This window comes from Ceratotherium simum, chromosome 23 (genome assembly GCF_057802395.1).
Source record: "Ceratotherium simum simum isolate JZ-2026a chromosome 23, ASM5780239v1, whole genome shotgun sequence".
Classification (NCBI taxonomy): domain Eukaryota; kingdom Metazoa; phylum Chordata; class Mammalia; order Perissodactyla; family Rhinocerotidae; genus Ceratotherium; species Ceratotherium simum.
Genome location: NC_141922.1, coordinates 43,990,483 through 44,005,997, shown reverse-complemented (window position 1 = coordinate 44,005,997; position 15,515 = coordinate 43,990,483). Strand labels below are relative to the sequence as shown.

At 42.0% G+C, this 15,515-nt stretch overlaps 1 protein-coding gene across 1 annotated transcript in view; it reads right to left on the bottom strand.

The window, feature by feature from the left end:
* The window catches only part of CDH17 (cadherin 17), a 51,598-nt gene that overhangs the window by 23,872 nt on the left and 12,211 nt on the right, over positions 1-15,515 (bottom strand). Inside the window, exons 3-9 of the mRNA XM_004431169.3 lie at positions 14,732-14,870; positions 12,232-12,390; positions 11,927-12,126; positions 9,464-9,595; positions 9,011-9,161; positions 4,761-4,976; positions 847-923 (exon numbers count right to left, since the gene is read on the bottom strand). Of these exons, the coding sequence (XP_004431226.3) occupies positions 847-923; positions 4,761-4,976; positions 9,011-9,161; positions 9,464-9,595; positions 11,927-12,126; positions 12,232-12,390; positions 14,732-14,870 (1,074 nt within the window). The remainder of the gene's footprint in view (positions 1-846; positions 924-4,760; positions 4,977-9,010; positions 9,162-9,463; positions 9,596-11,926; positions 12,127-12,231; positions 12,391-14,731; positions 14,871-15,515) is intronic.

The following is a 15,515-nucleotide window of genomic DNA, read 5'->3' as shown; positions in this document are numbered from 1 at the left end:
GCTTAGCCTCAGTGCCTGTTACACAAGTTACATTTAGTCACACCTCTTACTGCCCCCAAACCCTCATAAATCAATTCCCTTTCTTTGTGACAGCCTTGTCCCTGTTTTGATTTAACATCATCACAGGGCTCTGGGCTGCCTCATAACTGACTTCAAACGTGACATACCATTCTGGTCAAATGGGCTTCTCTCTGCTCCAGATAAATAACTAGAGACATCCTTGAAGGGAAGCAGTGGTGAAACACCCCCAAGTTTAAAGCCCCCACATCAACAATAAGTAAACATTTTTCTTGATATTCTCAACTGATCTTTTTTCTCCTGATCTTTCTGTCTGATTCTCCTAATTCTTGCAAATGTCTTGAGCACATTTTTCTTTGGTGTAAGCCAAAGATTAGTTTTTTCTTCTCCTTTTCTCTTTCCCAATTATTGCAAAATGAGTTTAAATTACCAATGTTCCAAACATTAAATTTTGACTAAAAATGTTTGTTTGAGACACAGCAGTAATCTATTTATTGGCCTACTACACACAAAATACATAATGACAAATTGCAAGTAACCATTCAATTCCTTTCAATTTGACAAAGATTGTGGTTGTAGCTTTTAAGCAGCCCTGGGAATAAATGAGCCGTTGGCAGAAGTTTATAAACAGATGTTCCCAAATACTATAACAGTGGATGTTATTGTTCCCTGAAGATTTCCACTGAAGATGCTGTCTGTGTTTGTTATCAGTGCACTGACTGAGGTATTAAGTCTGGCATTCTTCCTAACTCTGTTTGTGTCTTTATCCCAGAAGTAAGAGTCAAGTAATATGAACAAAGTAAAGAAAAAACAGTGACAACCACTCACGTCTGATTTTTCAAAGATGGGGATCTGGTCATTGATATCAATAACGTGGATTTGCACATGACATAGGGTCTTGAAATCTGAAAATCAAAGTCATATCACAAAAATTTTCACTGAAAATTATGCAGTAAAATCAGAAATCAGCAAGAAAAAAATTGACAAGTAACAGCCACAGCCGCAATTTCCCTATTGACACGCAATTTATGTGGCGAGGGGACTCTCTGCTCCCACCTGCACCCACAAGCAGGTCACCAAGGGGAGGCTGAAGAAGGCCCTGAGAGAAGCTCCCCTGGGCTTCCCGCTGCCCTCCACCTGCCCCTTCCAAGGTAAGGCTTGTTCTTGAGCAAGACAGTTCCTCTTCTGTGAAGCAGCCTCTCTTTTCTGACTAGTGAAAGTCATGGAGTCTTCAAAGCCCAGGGCAAAACTATCCTTCCAGAAAGCCTTCCTTGAGCATCCCAACCAGCTGTCTTTCCTTCTCTGACCACTTCCAGCACTTACCGTCCTACATCTCCTCTGCCCTCTGCAGTGGGAAGGTGCGGGAGCACCAGCCCCTTCTCTTCCAAGTGAGGGAGGAAGTGGTGCAATTAGCCTCCTTCAAAGGGCCTGGCTGCCCAACCTACAAGGGCAGAGGTAGCTCGTGGAACCCTGGGAAAATGACAAAGGCTTTGATGGGTGGGTTTGACTGTTCAGAGACCTAGTCAGAGGCAGCAGGTTCAACCCAGGTCCAAGATGACCATGCAGTGCGGGTGGGGATGGGGGGTCTGGAGAGATACCCTGACGGAGAAACAAAATGACAGGTTCTTTGTTGGGGTTGCCCTTGTTCTAACCATGACATACTGTACTGTATAATGGTTAAGATTCTGGGTTCTGGCATCCCACAGTTCCAGTTATGGCTCTGCCACTTATCAGATGTGTGAGAGCTTGGTGTGCCACTCAAGGTCTCTGTGCCTCAGTCAGTTTATCTATAAAACGTAGATAACAACAGAAGCAGATTCTCATTATGATACAAGTTGTTAGTGCTCTCTGTGTACCAGGCACCGTATTAAGTGCTTTAACTGCATTACTCATTTCATCTTCATTCTAACTTCTTGAGGCACAGACTATTATCATTCTCATTTTGTTCACAAATGAAGAAGCCAAGGGCTAGAGAAGTTAGATAACCCAACCAAAGTCACACGACCAACTAATGGTCGAGCCAGAATTCAAATCCACGTGCTCCTTTGCCCTCTCCATGCAGTCTCCACCCTTCACCCTGCTCTGTACCTCGGGAGGCTGACTTCATGAACTGTATCAGTGGGCATCCTGGCCCTCTGGGTAACAGCTGGGTTCTGCCAGTGGGAGCACTGGTAGGACACTGGAAGAAAGGCAGGAGGACAGAGGTCGGGGTGTAGTTCCTCACTGCCAGCAGCCTCTTCAATAGCCACAGGCACAGGTCCTGCTCCCTTCCCTCACCCCTTCACATCTTAGGGTAGGAAAGGCTGCCCACTGTGCTTCACACCGCCTGTTGGTTTCCCTTAACCCTGCCCTCAACATTTACAAATAATCCCTTCTTTAACTCTTTTTGGTTACTCCTTTAGAGGGGGCCGTCCATTTCCTGCTGGGATCCTGACATACACTCAGGCAGTCTAATTCCAGATCTCATGCTCAATGCACTGGACACAAGGCCAGGCACATCGTCCAATAATAACCGAATTATAAATAAGTGGATGTTAATTAAAGCTGGGGCCAGTCCCCAGAACATCTGTAGACAACAAGAATGGCTGAAGATTGGGGGGTCCTAGGGCCTGAAGTCACTGGCTCCCTATTCTGCACAAACCTCATCTGGGACAGCAGCGGGCCTCCTGGTTAACAGGCTTTCCCTGATTTTACGTAAAACTACGTTAGTTATAGCCTAGTCTCTAATTTTCTGTAGTGTACAATTGAACGTTTAATTCCATCAACACGTATATATATATATTTGTATATAAATATATTTTATAATCTGGCCCATATTTTCTATAGAGGTACTCATGCACATGGACAATTTGTAATCTGATTCCACTTTATGATCTTACGACTCAGACTGCTTCAGGTCCCCAGGCATTTGCACATGGGATTTCTTCTCCTCCATAAACCCTACACTATTTTGTAATCTGTCTTTTTCATCCTTCAAAACTCAGATCAATGACACCTCTTCCAGAAAACCTTAGCTTCTCTCTCTCTATTGACTCACTCATTGCCTTCATGGGCTACCTTGTACATGTTTCTTGCAATTTATTTATTTACATGTCCATCTCCTCTACCATGAACACTCCTTGAGGACAGACACTGGGTCTTACTCATTTGTGTATCCCTAATACTTTGAATGGTGCCTCACACAAGATAAATACTCAATATCTCCTGATAGAATGGATGGCTGATGGTGTGAAATTGTTAATTCATCATGGACAGGGATGATTTATTAAACTCATTTCTGTTGCACCTCTTAACATAATGCTAAACATTAGGCCCTCAATATTTGGCAAATTACTAGGTTTCAAACATTCTGCCTTGGGGGTCTGCAAACCCCACTTCTCTTCAGTATGTCAACATCTGTGTAAAGGAAAAAAATATGAAGCAGTGTGAAATGATGCTCCTTTCTTCTCCACACCTATATACAGTCATGCGTCACTTAATGACAAAAATGCATTCTGAGAAATGCATCCTCAGGCGATTTTGTCGTAGTATGAACATCATAGAGTGTGCTTACACAAACCTACATTTGTGTAAGGTAGTAGGTAGAGCCTACTACACACCTAGGCTATATGGTACTAATCTTATGGGACCACTGTCATATATGTGGTCCGTCATTGACTGAAACGTCATTATGTGGCACATGACTATAATCTGTGCCTTCTAGCGTAAGAATTACTGAACTATTTGGTAATCTAAGATTCAGTGCCAGTTAACTCAAAGAAAGATTCTTAACCTAGGAGTGTGCATGCCCCTAAAGTAAGTCTGTCTCTGAATACATGTACGTTTGTGTGCCTGTGCACACTTGTCTGAGAATGTGGGCATTTATTTAAGAATTCACAGTTTTCATCAGATTCTCAAAGGGTTTTGTGATCCAACTAAGATTAAGAACCACTTGCTTTGAAACTGTATAAGGAGTAGGGAAGACTGTCTCCTGATACTGGCAAATGGACAACTAGAAGTTGATAGGAGATGACAAAACTTCCCAAAAGGTGCATTTTTCTTCTACTTTCATACAGTAGAATCCTTTGAGTCTGAAAGGGAGAATTGGGAAATACAATTAATTTTCTTGTTTGTGATCATGGTGTCCACAAGAATGTGCCTTGCCAACCTCCAAAACAGGGATCTCAACTGATGATGTGCTTGCAGGGCTCTAAAATCCATCACCACGTTTGCACCGAGGCCTTGCTTCCCGTGGCGCCCAATCAGTAACTGAGCAAGGCAGGCAGGCTGAGGCAGGCCCGTTCTTGGAGATCATGGACTCCTTCGACAGCCAACTTTGGACTCTCCAATGACCTTGCCGAACTTTCCTTTGCCTGCTCAGTGGTCTCTCCAGCCTTCCTTCCCCCTCTCCCTCACTCAGGGTCAGGCTTTATTGCAGTCTAATGGCTCTGCCAGCCTTCTCTGTACCCCTCCCCATCTTTTTTCCACAGGCATTTCCTCTAATAAAATCCTTGTGTGTTTCATCCCCTCTTGGCACTTGCATCTCAGAAGACTGGACCCAACACGTAATATTGCCTGAGCTGTAACTCTGGCCTTTAGGATGTTGGACCAGCTGCCTCCATGCTGCGTGTGTGTTTTACATAGGAAGCAAGAACTCTTAACGGCAACCTTCCATAACATACCCAGGCATCAGAGCAGCCTAACAAATCGCAAGTAGAAGGAAAACAAGTATTTTCACTCTTGACAGTGAATGTGATACTGACCTTTGTCGGACACCTCTACTGTCAAGTGGTACTGAGGACTGTCTTGCTTCCTCAAGGACTGCTTGGCCAACTGGAACATTCCTGTGTAGAGTTCGACCAGAAAGAGCCCTTCTCTGGGAGACTTGGGGGACTGATCCACAATTCTGTATCCTAAAACACTGTTGATGGTGTTTTCTTCATCCATGTCACGGGCAACAAGAGTTCCAATACTGCTCCCTGTAGAAAAGGAAAGAAAAAAACCCATCTATTACAGCTTCAATTTAATCTACTAAAAAATGGTTTCACTGGATAAGCAGCTTCTTAGAAAGCACTGTAAATAACTTTTGAGTAGCAGCCTAAAGTTCTTAGATGTATTTTGGTTCTTCTAACCCTTTTCATAGTGTAGTGTGTTAAATAGTGTATCAGTTTGTTAGGGCCACCATAACAAAGGACCACAGACTGGGTAGCTTTAACAACAGAAATTTATTTTCTCACAGTTTCTTGAGGCTCAAGTTCTGCAATCAAGGCGTCAGCAGAGTTGGTTTCTTCTGAGACCTTCCTTCTTGAGTTGTAGATAGCTGTCTTATCCATATGTCTTCACATGGTCATTCCTCTGTACATGTCTGTGTCTAGATTTCCTGTTCTTAGGACACCAGTCATATTGGATTAAGACCCACACTAATGACAACATTTTAATTTATTTACTTCTTTAAAGACCCTATTTCTAAATAATAGTCACCCTTTGAGGTACTAGGGGTTAGGACTTAATCGTATGAATTTGAGGAGGACACAATTTAGCCCATAACAAAGTGTCCCACAAAAATTCAAGTCCATCAGGAACCTCGAATGTGACCTTATTTGGAAGTAGTGTCTTTGCTGATGTAATTAGTTAAGGATCTTGAGATGAAATCATCCTGGATTTAGAGTGGGCCCTAAATTCAGTGATTGGTGAACTTATAAGAAAAAGAGAAGATGCAGAGACACACACAGAGGAGGAGGCAGTGTGAAGTAGGAGGCAGAGACTGGAGTAATGCTGCCACAAGCAGCCAAGGAATGCCAGGAGCCACCAGAAGTCAGAAGACACAAGGAAGCATTCTCCTCTAGCTGGCACCTTGATTTTAGACTTCTAGCTTCCAGAACTGTGAGAGAATAAGTTTCTGTTGTTTTAAGCTGCTAAGTTTGTGGTAATTTGTTATGGCCACTCTCAGACACTAATACACAAGGCAAATGGTATAACTAAACAAGGATAAGCCAACCATAGGTTACATTTAAGCCACTTTATGGAACAATTGCAGAGACTGACTCACCCCAAAGATAACATAGGGCAAAGAACAGGCATGTATCCTCTCTGCCTTGCCGTGGTTTATGACCCTAAGTATTTTATTCCTGTGAATGTTTCAGTCCAGGGAGTTCCAGAAGTCAGAGGCTATGACTCAGTGCTCCACCCAGCTCTGGGTGAGTTCTGATAAGTTCTGGATCACCTTGCTCTGTGAAATGGGAATTGTGGGTTTCTCTACATGCAGCAAGAATCCCATCTTGAGGCTACAACTTGAATACACCCCATTTGTGGAGTTAGATTTCACCCCCTCCCCCATATCAATTTGCATCCACTGACATATGGAAATTTGGAAGGTTTTTTTCAGGGGGGTTGGAGGGAAGTACCTATGTTATGTCTATAACGGAGCTGGACATGTCTCATGGGCTGGAGAGGGGGGCATCAGGAGCAACAGGGCAGAGGAGAATAGGTATCCAGTGTAGGAACCGCTGTTATTTCTGAATCCATCACACCCAAGTCACCTTTGTGGCATGGATGTGCCCTTGTAAAAAAAGTACTTGTGTGTTTGAATGAAAGAGTGTGTTACTAAATTCCGTGATCCTTTGGTGTCTGAGCAGCCCTGTTTTGGACCTTTCCCCTTAGCAAGTGAGCACAACACAGAGGACGCTTCTTCTCTCATTCCACAGGAAACCTTAGCTATCAGAGGCACCACAAGGACTGTTGACATCAGCGACCAGGGAAATTCCAGTAAGAGATGCCACTCAGTGGGAGCAGAGGACTTTGTGGATGAGCCACAAGTGAAAGGAGTGCCATGTCTCTGAGTGATGGAGGCCAGCACAAGTGGCAGCCCAAATCGATGCAGGGGTATATACAGCAGCTCTTGGGGCACTCAGAAATACTTTAGGGCAGTGGGGCTTTTATGAGAGGCTAAATTTCCTGTATGGACACGTAGGACTTGGTAGCAAGTGGGATTTCAGAATTAATGCTGACATTGCTAAGACTTGGGGACATGCGTCCCACAAGATTCTGGCAGATATAAGACACCAAATAGGAGAATATGAACATACTAAGATATAATTCAGTATTTTATTGAGCTAGACAGTAAGCCCACAAAGGGTAGAGGCATTGTTTTGTACTTCTTTTCGGCTACATATATAGAATAGACTCAATTAATCTGTGTCAATTTCTAAGAATTCCTGGTCTATTAAGTCCACTATTCAATACTTTGCAAAATATAGTTACAAAATAAATTCCTGCTTTCAGAGAGGCAAATAGCATGCTGAGCCCCTGAACAATTTATTCCACCAATAATGACTTCCTAACCAGCCTCAGAACACTAGTACCGTCCTCTTCCCAAATGAGGAAGGCAGCCTTCAAAATGGCTCCCACGACCCCCACCTCCTGACATGGATGCCCTGGTGTGACCCCCTCCTTTTCAGTGTGGGCTGAGCCTAGCGACTTGCTTCTAGGAGAATATGGCAAAAGTGTCGGTATGTCACTTCCAAGATTAGGTTGTAGAAAGACTGACTTCCATCTTGCTTGCCATTTTCCAATCTCTCTCTCTCTGAATCAAAGGTGCCCAGCTGAGCTGCACCCAGCAATGTTTGTTGCTTTAAGCTGCTAAGTTTAGAGGCCATTTGTTATGCAACACTTGATAACTAACCATTAAATGTTAGGCCCTATGCAAAGAGACTTGAGGTATCATCTAGAAACGTCTTCAAACGTCTTTTGCCTTCATTCAGCATCACAGACCAATGCAAATTTCCAAAAACGATAATGCCACAAGTGTTTCCTGGCTATTGTCACACGTTCCATTGTTACACAACTGTCACTGTTAAAAGATTCTTCCTCATAATTAACTAAAATCCTTCAAGTTGTCATTTAATACTTCCTTTTGCAGCAAGAATTGGAATAAATGAAAAGAAGAGGACCTAAGCAGAACACACTGACAATAGGCAGCCTGCATATGGCTCCCGACAGCAAGAAGGAAAGAAAAGAGCATTGAGCAAGCAAGCCAGGTGAGCGGTGCTCACCAAGCCTCCAGGACAGCACCCACTGTGTCAAAAGCATGTGGCAAGAAGAGCAGAGAGATCAAAAGAAAATGATGAGAGTGTCCACAAGTCATGTGAGAATCTGCCCTTGTGAGCAGCAAAGCCCTAGGAATGGCAGTCATAAGAAGCTGCTCACCTTGTAAGCCTCTGAAACTTACATAAAATGACAGACAAAAGCATTTCAAGAACTGCCAGCCTGCTCAGCCAATGTGCTCAACACCAAGGGGTAATAGACAAGAGGTGTCCCAAATCCAGGGAAGTCATAAAACTCCCAAAATCATAATGTTCTCATAGTAGCTGTCCCTATACAAAACTAAAGCTATTATGAGACACAGTAAAAGGAAACAAAGCAAATCAAGAACAAAAGGACAAAAATACATAGGACTTGGACTTCATCTACCAGACTCCTGAACTGTTATCAGCTTCCTAGAGAGAGAGGATCAAGGATCAAAAGCCAACTTCCAATTGTAGTGCTTGCTTATTGCAGGGTATCTGACACTGTGTGTAAATGTTTATTTAAATTATTTAGCAAATTTGATGAGATTTTATCTGTTACTGAGTCTATTAGAGGGCAAATAAGAATCTATGGGAAAATCTTGCAAATGAGATAACCCTATATATGTATACAGGATGCTGATGTAGGTGGTTATGGTGTTAGTGGTAGTGGTAAGGGTGGTCGTAGTAGTAGTAAGAGTGGTAACAGAAATAGTAGTGGTAGTTGTAAACGCTCCAATTTAAGAACAGCACCAGATACTGTTTGAGCTGAAATACTGTACCTGTGTGAGTGTCAAGGCGCATTCAACCTCTATGCTGTACCAGACATGAATAATTGATCCCCAATCAGGTCTACCTGCCCACCTTTTATCAGACTGAGAGGAGAAAGGGATTATAGAGTTCACATAGGGAGGACAGTTACACAGCTTTGAGCAGCTCTCATTTCTTACCTATTTTTTCATTCTCCTGGACCTCAAATACAGTGACTGTAGATGGACACGTAGGTGGATTATCATTAATGTCTTTAACTTTCACATTAATTTGCAGTGGGTATGAAAGTGGTTTTCCATTCTCGTCCTTTGCAATCGCATAGAAAACATACTACAACAGGAAAATCAGAGTTAAGATGTGACTCCCTCATCAGCCCCTTCAAAAGGCAGAGAAAGCAGCTGTTTCATTTACCCTCTTATTTTCAGTTTACTTAGAACTGAGAAATAAGAAAAAATGAAGTGGGATAATTTGTGGGGAAATTATCATGTCTTTGAGAGCAAGAATGTGCTAGGGTTCAGAACACAGTCCCAGGGTTCTTTGATTTTTTAAGGAAAATCAGTTCTTCTCCCAGCTGTCCATGGGCATTGGGACTTTGTCTTGTCGTCTGTGAAACTCCTCCCAGTTTTACTCACTGAATCCTTTTCTTCTCGATCCAAGGGCTGAGTCACATAAATATCTCCTTCCTGGTCAATTAAAAATGGGAATCTTGGCAGCATCTCCTTGTAAACTAAGGAATATTGTGCATCTGGCTCATTCCATCGCACCTACAGGGGCCAAAGTGAATTGTGAGGAAAGATAAACCTGGACTGAGAGAACTGGAAAGGAAATAAACAATTTTCTGGTTCTCAATTTGAAATTTCTGACAACCTTGTTTGCACATCTGTGGTTTCTTATAATTATTGAATTACATATTTCATTTTCAACCTAAAATAAGTTTTTTTTCTTTTTTACCAAGTTATATTGCTCAAAAACACTTGGGGTATTTTTCTTCTCTAAAGCAATTCTTTGTGAGCCCTCTTAAGAGTTTGTGGGTTGTTCTTTCGGAAGTCTGACTGTGATGGCATCAGATCCGTGAAATATTAATTTAAGAAACAAAATGTACTTTGTAGTACTTTCCGTTATCTGAGGACTAAGCCATGATGTCTGACAGGCTTCTAAAACTCACCAATGAAGATGAGAAGAGCAATAGGAGACACTTGAAACTCTCCCCCATGCCCTTATGAAGACAACAAATGATACATGAATAAAGCACATTCCTCCTGAATAAAGACTTCAGGGATAAGAATAATCGTCAACTCCTAACATTATTTTTTAAACAACTTGGCAAAAAAATAAATAAACTCAATAGTAAGACCAGTCTACTTGCTACAGATAAAGCCTGACCTCTCTGATATTCCAATACTAATAATAACACTTACTGAAGGTTTACCACATGCCAGACACAATTCTAAACACTTTTATGTGTCATCTCCTTATATCCTCAAACAGCCCTGTGAGATAGAGACTATGTTATCCCCATTTTATAAATGAGGAAACTAAGATACAAAAAGTTTAAATGACTTGCACAAGGTCCTATGGCTATTTGAAATTTCCACACTAACCTACTCTCTCGGACCAGCTTGGGAAGGGTGTCAAGGACACCATTGTCCCTTGCTAGTTATTTAAGCACCACCCTCTGTCCAGGCCAAAGACCATGCTCTTGGTTCCCTTGTGCCCTAAAAATTCAGTCAGAGTTCTCCTCTCTTGAGCTGTCCCCGTCCACTCTTCCTCCTGGATTTCAAGACACCCAAAGTACCTTTCCAGGCCTGGGTATTGGGTGTGGCACCCCTAAATTTCTTTTATTTGCCAGCCCCCAGAGGAAACAAGCATATGCATTCTTTTTAGCATTTACAAGTCTCTATGGGGATAACCTAAATAACAAATAGGAAGACTTTAGTAAAGGCTGCAAATCTGAAATTCTCACAGTAGTGAGTCCTAGCATACTTTCTTAGCTGGTAAAGCAGAATACTTCTTGCTTTTATTTTCTTTCCTGAAGGCGAATTCATTAATTCAACATTCAATAAATAAAAATCGTTTCGTGTCAGACAATAGATATGATGGGATGGGCCGCTCCAGGGCCTCTTAACAACAGTGTCATTTGAAAAAAATCTTAGGGGAACTACAGATGTGGCCTCTCTCATAATATTATTACCTTTTATCTGCTTTCAGACTCTACCTCTCAGTTAACCTCAACAACAACTCGGAGAGGCGTTATCATCCCCATTTTATTGATGAGAGGTTGGGGCTCAGAACAGTTAAATGACTTATTCATGATCAATCATTAAAGTAATAGAGCAAGGATTGTGGTTTTGGTTCTCTGCTTCCAAATCCAGTGCTCTCTCACTAACCCACAGCTTTCATGTCAAGGAACCTCCTGATGTTCCAGAAAAGATCAGATCTGAGTGGAGCCCAGAGTGGATTTCCAGGTGTTAAGGAAGGAAGGGACCCAGGGTGAGAACATCAGCCATTGAGGTAGGAAGGGGGAGTATTTGAGTGGAGAGGAGAGGTACACACAGGAGATGGAATTGGGGGAGGGTGGTCTTTAACGGCAAAGGTTGCCTACTCAACCCTTACTCTTGGCCAGTCCTGCCTCTGTCCCTTAGTCTATGATGGGATGAATCTACTGGATAAAGATTTTTCCCATGAAAATAAGAAGCAGCCTTTCAAAAATATTTGCAACCCCAAATTCAAATCACGTACATGTGTATGATGCGTGCCCCATATACAACCCACTCTAGTACAGCCATATCTCACACTACTGACAGGGAACAACAAACATCAGTGCTATCTATTTGGATGGTGAAAGTAAGTGAAGTTCTGTTTTAAAGCTCAAATATATATATATGAATCTAAGTTGTTAAAGTCCAGAGCTTACCTATAATGGTAAACGCCAGAGATGGGGCCAGAGACTTTGTCTAATTAGTTTGCTTTATGATTATGCTATGCAAAAACGTACCTAATAAATGTATCAGTGAAGACCATGAGGGTGGGCCTCTACAAAGTGAGGCCATAGATCTAGTAAAGATCTATGTCTCTAGGCATTCCTTGGGCACTACCTGAGTGATTTTGATGGGGTGAGGATCAGTTGAGTTTTCCACAATCTCCACAGCTTCTGGCGCTTTCCAAATATTCTCCTTCACCATAACATCCACAGAAGCACTGTCACTGAAGGAATTCTCATTCTGGCCTCCCATGTCCTTCACTGAGACCACCAGATTGTAGGAAGGATTCTTAACAGGATCCAGTTCCCGAGATCCTATGAAGTAGGAGAAAAGAGAAAAGGAAATGTCTCTGAAGGTGACACAGATCTAGGTCCTTTTTTCTGACTCAGACAGTCGTATGAGGGCATCACTCAACTTACCTTCTAGGGTAAGTGAAATTCCTCCCGTTTTGTTGTTGATCTGAAAGTACATGACGTCGTTGATCTTGGGAAGCTGAATGACAATTTGATAAATAAGCTGGCTGTTGGGAGATGCTGGATCATCCAGGTCTGTAGCATTGACATACATGAAGGGCTTTCCTGTTTAATGAAACGTACCCAGAAAAAAAAAAAAAAAGGATATTAATTGAAGCCATAGCCACTTTTGCCTTCTAAGAGGCAGAGATAGAATTGGGGAAGGTGCTATAATTCATATCAGTGGAGAAATAAACCTTTATTCTGCTCTCTTCGCCTAGGATGGGATTTCTCAAATTATGCTCCAGGGACCTCTAAAGGTCTTTGAGACTGTTTTTAGGGTCAATGGAGTCAAAATTCATACATGTGTAAAAGATTCACTCAAAGCACAAGATAATTTGATGGATTTTAGCATAAAGGAGTATCAAAAAAAGCATTGATATGGTTTCAGATTCACATTGCAACCAGCCTTTAAGAAACCACCACTTGTTGAGCACAATGCAGTCTATACAGAAACTGATACATAATAGTGCACACCTGAAATTATACAATGTCATAAACCAGTACAACTTCAATAACATAATAAAAAAAAAAGAAACCACCACTTGTTGAGTTTTGGTATAGTATCAAAGAACATCCACAGTTAACTGAAAATGCTATTACAATACTCCTCCCTTTACCAACTACATATCTTTGTGAGGTGAGGGTTTTTTTTGTACACTTCAACCGAAAGAGCATATGACAACAGAATGAATGCAGAAATAAGACATGAGAATCCAATTGTTTTCAATTAATCCAGACATGAAAGAGATTTGCAAAGTTAAAACAATGCCATTCTTTTTAATAATTCTTTTTGTCTTTGAAAATAGTTATTTTTCATTAAAATATATTTATTCTTATTTAAAATGAATTAATAAATTTTTACTTTTCAGTTTTAATTTCTAATATGATAAATATTGATAGAAATAACCAGTGATGTACTAGAGCCAGCTCGTGAGAGACAATTGTTGAATTTCCAGAAATTTTGTAAGCCAGTTACTAACACCATTGATAGCTTAAAATAGGCCATGGTAGGAGTATTTATACCACAGAAATTGGCAAATGCTACAAATCAGGGCTTTTTCCCCCAAAGAGACAGCTATTAAACATTCACCAGCACACCAGTGGATATAACCCACATATCCAAAAATTCTTCGGACTCTGCAATAATTTTTAAGAGAATACAGGAGCCCTGAGACCAAAAAGTTTAAGAATCACTGATCTAGAAGATCCTGCTGGTGAAAAGAGAAAGAGTAAGAACTGGAAGATTCTTATTTAGCAGAGCTTATCAGTGAGTCTTTGGTATGCAATCTCAGGGACAAAGACAGTGAAATTGCTCCACATAATAAAGTAGAAGAAATATTTTTCCTGAGTTATTGGAAATGGGCATTCAAGAATGAGAGAGAGAAAAGATTAAGTAGCACAGAGGAAACTTATCAGTGAGTTGATGGAAAAGGCCAAGAGTCTTTCTGAGAACTTGGAAGTCTAATAGTCATGTTCATTTTGTGCACCATTATGACGTGATGCTCCTTCATCTCCCCAAATCTTCAGTAAAGCTTGCAGCATACACCTATGCCTTGATGAGAGGCTTTTGTGGAAATGAAGGGTAGAAGAATCTGAAGGGATGAGCCATAGCTAGGAGATGGAAGTAAGAGAAGAAAAAGAACTGGGAGCCAGCAGTGACCATGAGAATGTAGATTTCTGGGAGAGTGAGATCACCTTTCCAGAGTGTTCTAGAGAGCTCTAAGATATTCCAAATCTCACCCTGGAATAGTGGCTCTCAACTGGGGGTAATTTCTTTATTTTTTTGTGATGAGGAAGTTTGGCCCTGAGCTAACATCTGTTGCCAATCTTCCTTTTTGCTTGAGGAAGATTGTCCCTGAGCTAACATCTGTGCCAATCTTCCTCTGTTTTGTGTGTGGGATACCACCACAGCATGGCTTGACAAGCGGTGTGTAGGTCCACGCCTGGGATCCAAACCCACAAACCCCAGGCTGCCAAATCAGAGCACACAAACTTAACCACTATGCCACCAGGCTGGCCCCAACTGGAGGTGATTTTGTCCCCCAGGTCACATTTGGCAATGTCTCAAGACATCTTTGTTGTCACAACTTGGGAGGAAGTGTTGCTACTGGCATCTGGCGAGTAGATGTCAGGGACGTTGCTAGACAGACATCTTACAGTGCACAGAACAGTCCCTGATGAGAAAAGAACTATCCGGCCCAAGATGTCAGTAGTGCCAAGGTTGAGAAACCATGCCCTAGAGCAATGGAGATAATAAAGAAACTCCCAGAGATTGCTGTGAAATTTAAATAAGACAGTCAATGCTTAATGAGTGATAGCTGCAGCAGTTAGCTACACAAATCCGCCCCTTCTGCCTGATCCCCTTCCATCTTTCCATAAGTATATCCAGGCTCCTGCCTATTACCTGGGCGAGAATTCTGCCTTACTGAGCCTTCATATTTTGACTGGAGAAACATGGGTCGATTGTCATTGATGTCCTTCACTTCTATGGTGATGGTGACCGGGCCCTCCACTGTGGCTCCATGCTCATCCAAGGCTGAGACCTGATGTCAAAAGGAAAAGGAAATCATCTTGGTGAGCCTGGACTTCATAGCACACACCCAGAAGTCACTTGAAGGAAATTAGAGCTCAAAGAACCAATAACCTGGCGACTGTGAGGGAGGAAGACACCCATAAATGCCCAGATTTAGAGCTGCTGAAATAGAAGTCCTCTCAGTTAAAGCTGGCTAATCATGACTGTGTTTTCTAGCAGTGGGGTATGCTGGACACTGGGCGTGCTTCTTTTCTAAACAATTGAAGTCAGTGAAATAAAAACACTTTGACCCTTAAGGCTATGGAAGTGCCATGTCCCCTTCAGAGCCAGTTTAGTGGTCATCTTGAAGAGCCAATAGCAGAAGGTACTAGACAGAAAGCTTTTGATTTGCCCTTTTCTCCCCCACAATTAGCTCTTTACAATTCTTGAATATTCAGATACCAACCATAAAAACTAAGAAGGAAAGAGAGGCAGAATGGTCTCTTTCATCAGCCTCTGACCATTGGTTATTTCTGTTTCTCGCAAGGCCCACAGGAACTCCATCCCAGCACTTATTCTGCCTTCTTTGTCAGTCCAGAGCCCACACAGTAGCCGTAGGGAGATACCAGTAAAATATCAGAGAGGTGCTGGCTCGGTGTTGATTCAGGTGCCTGAG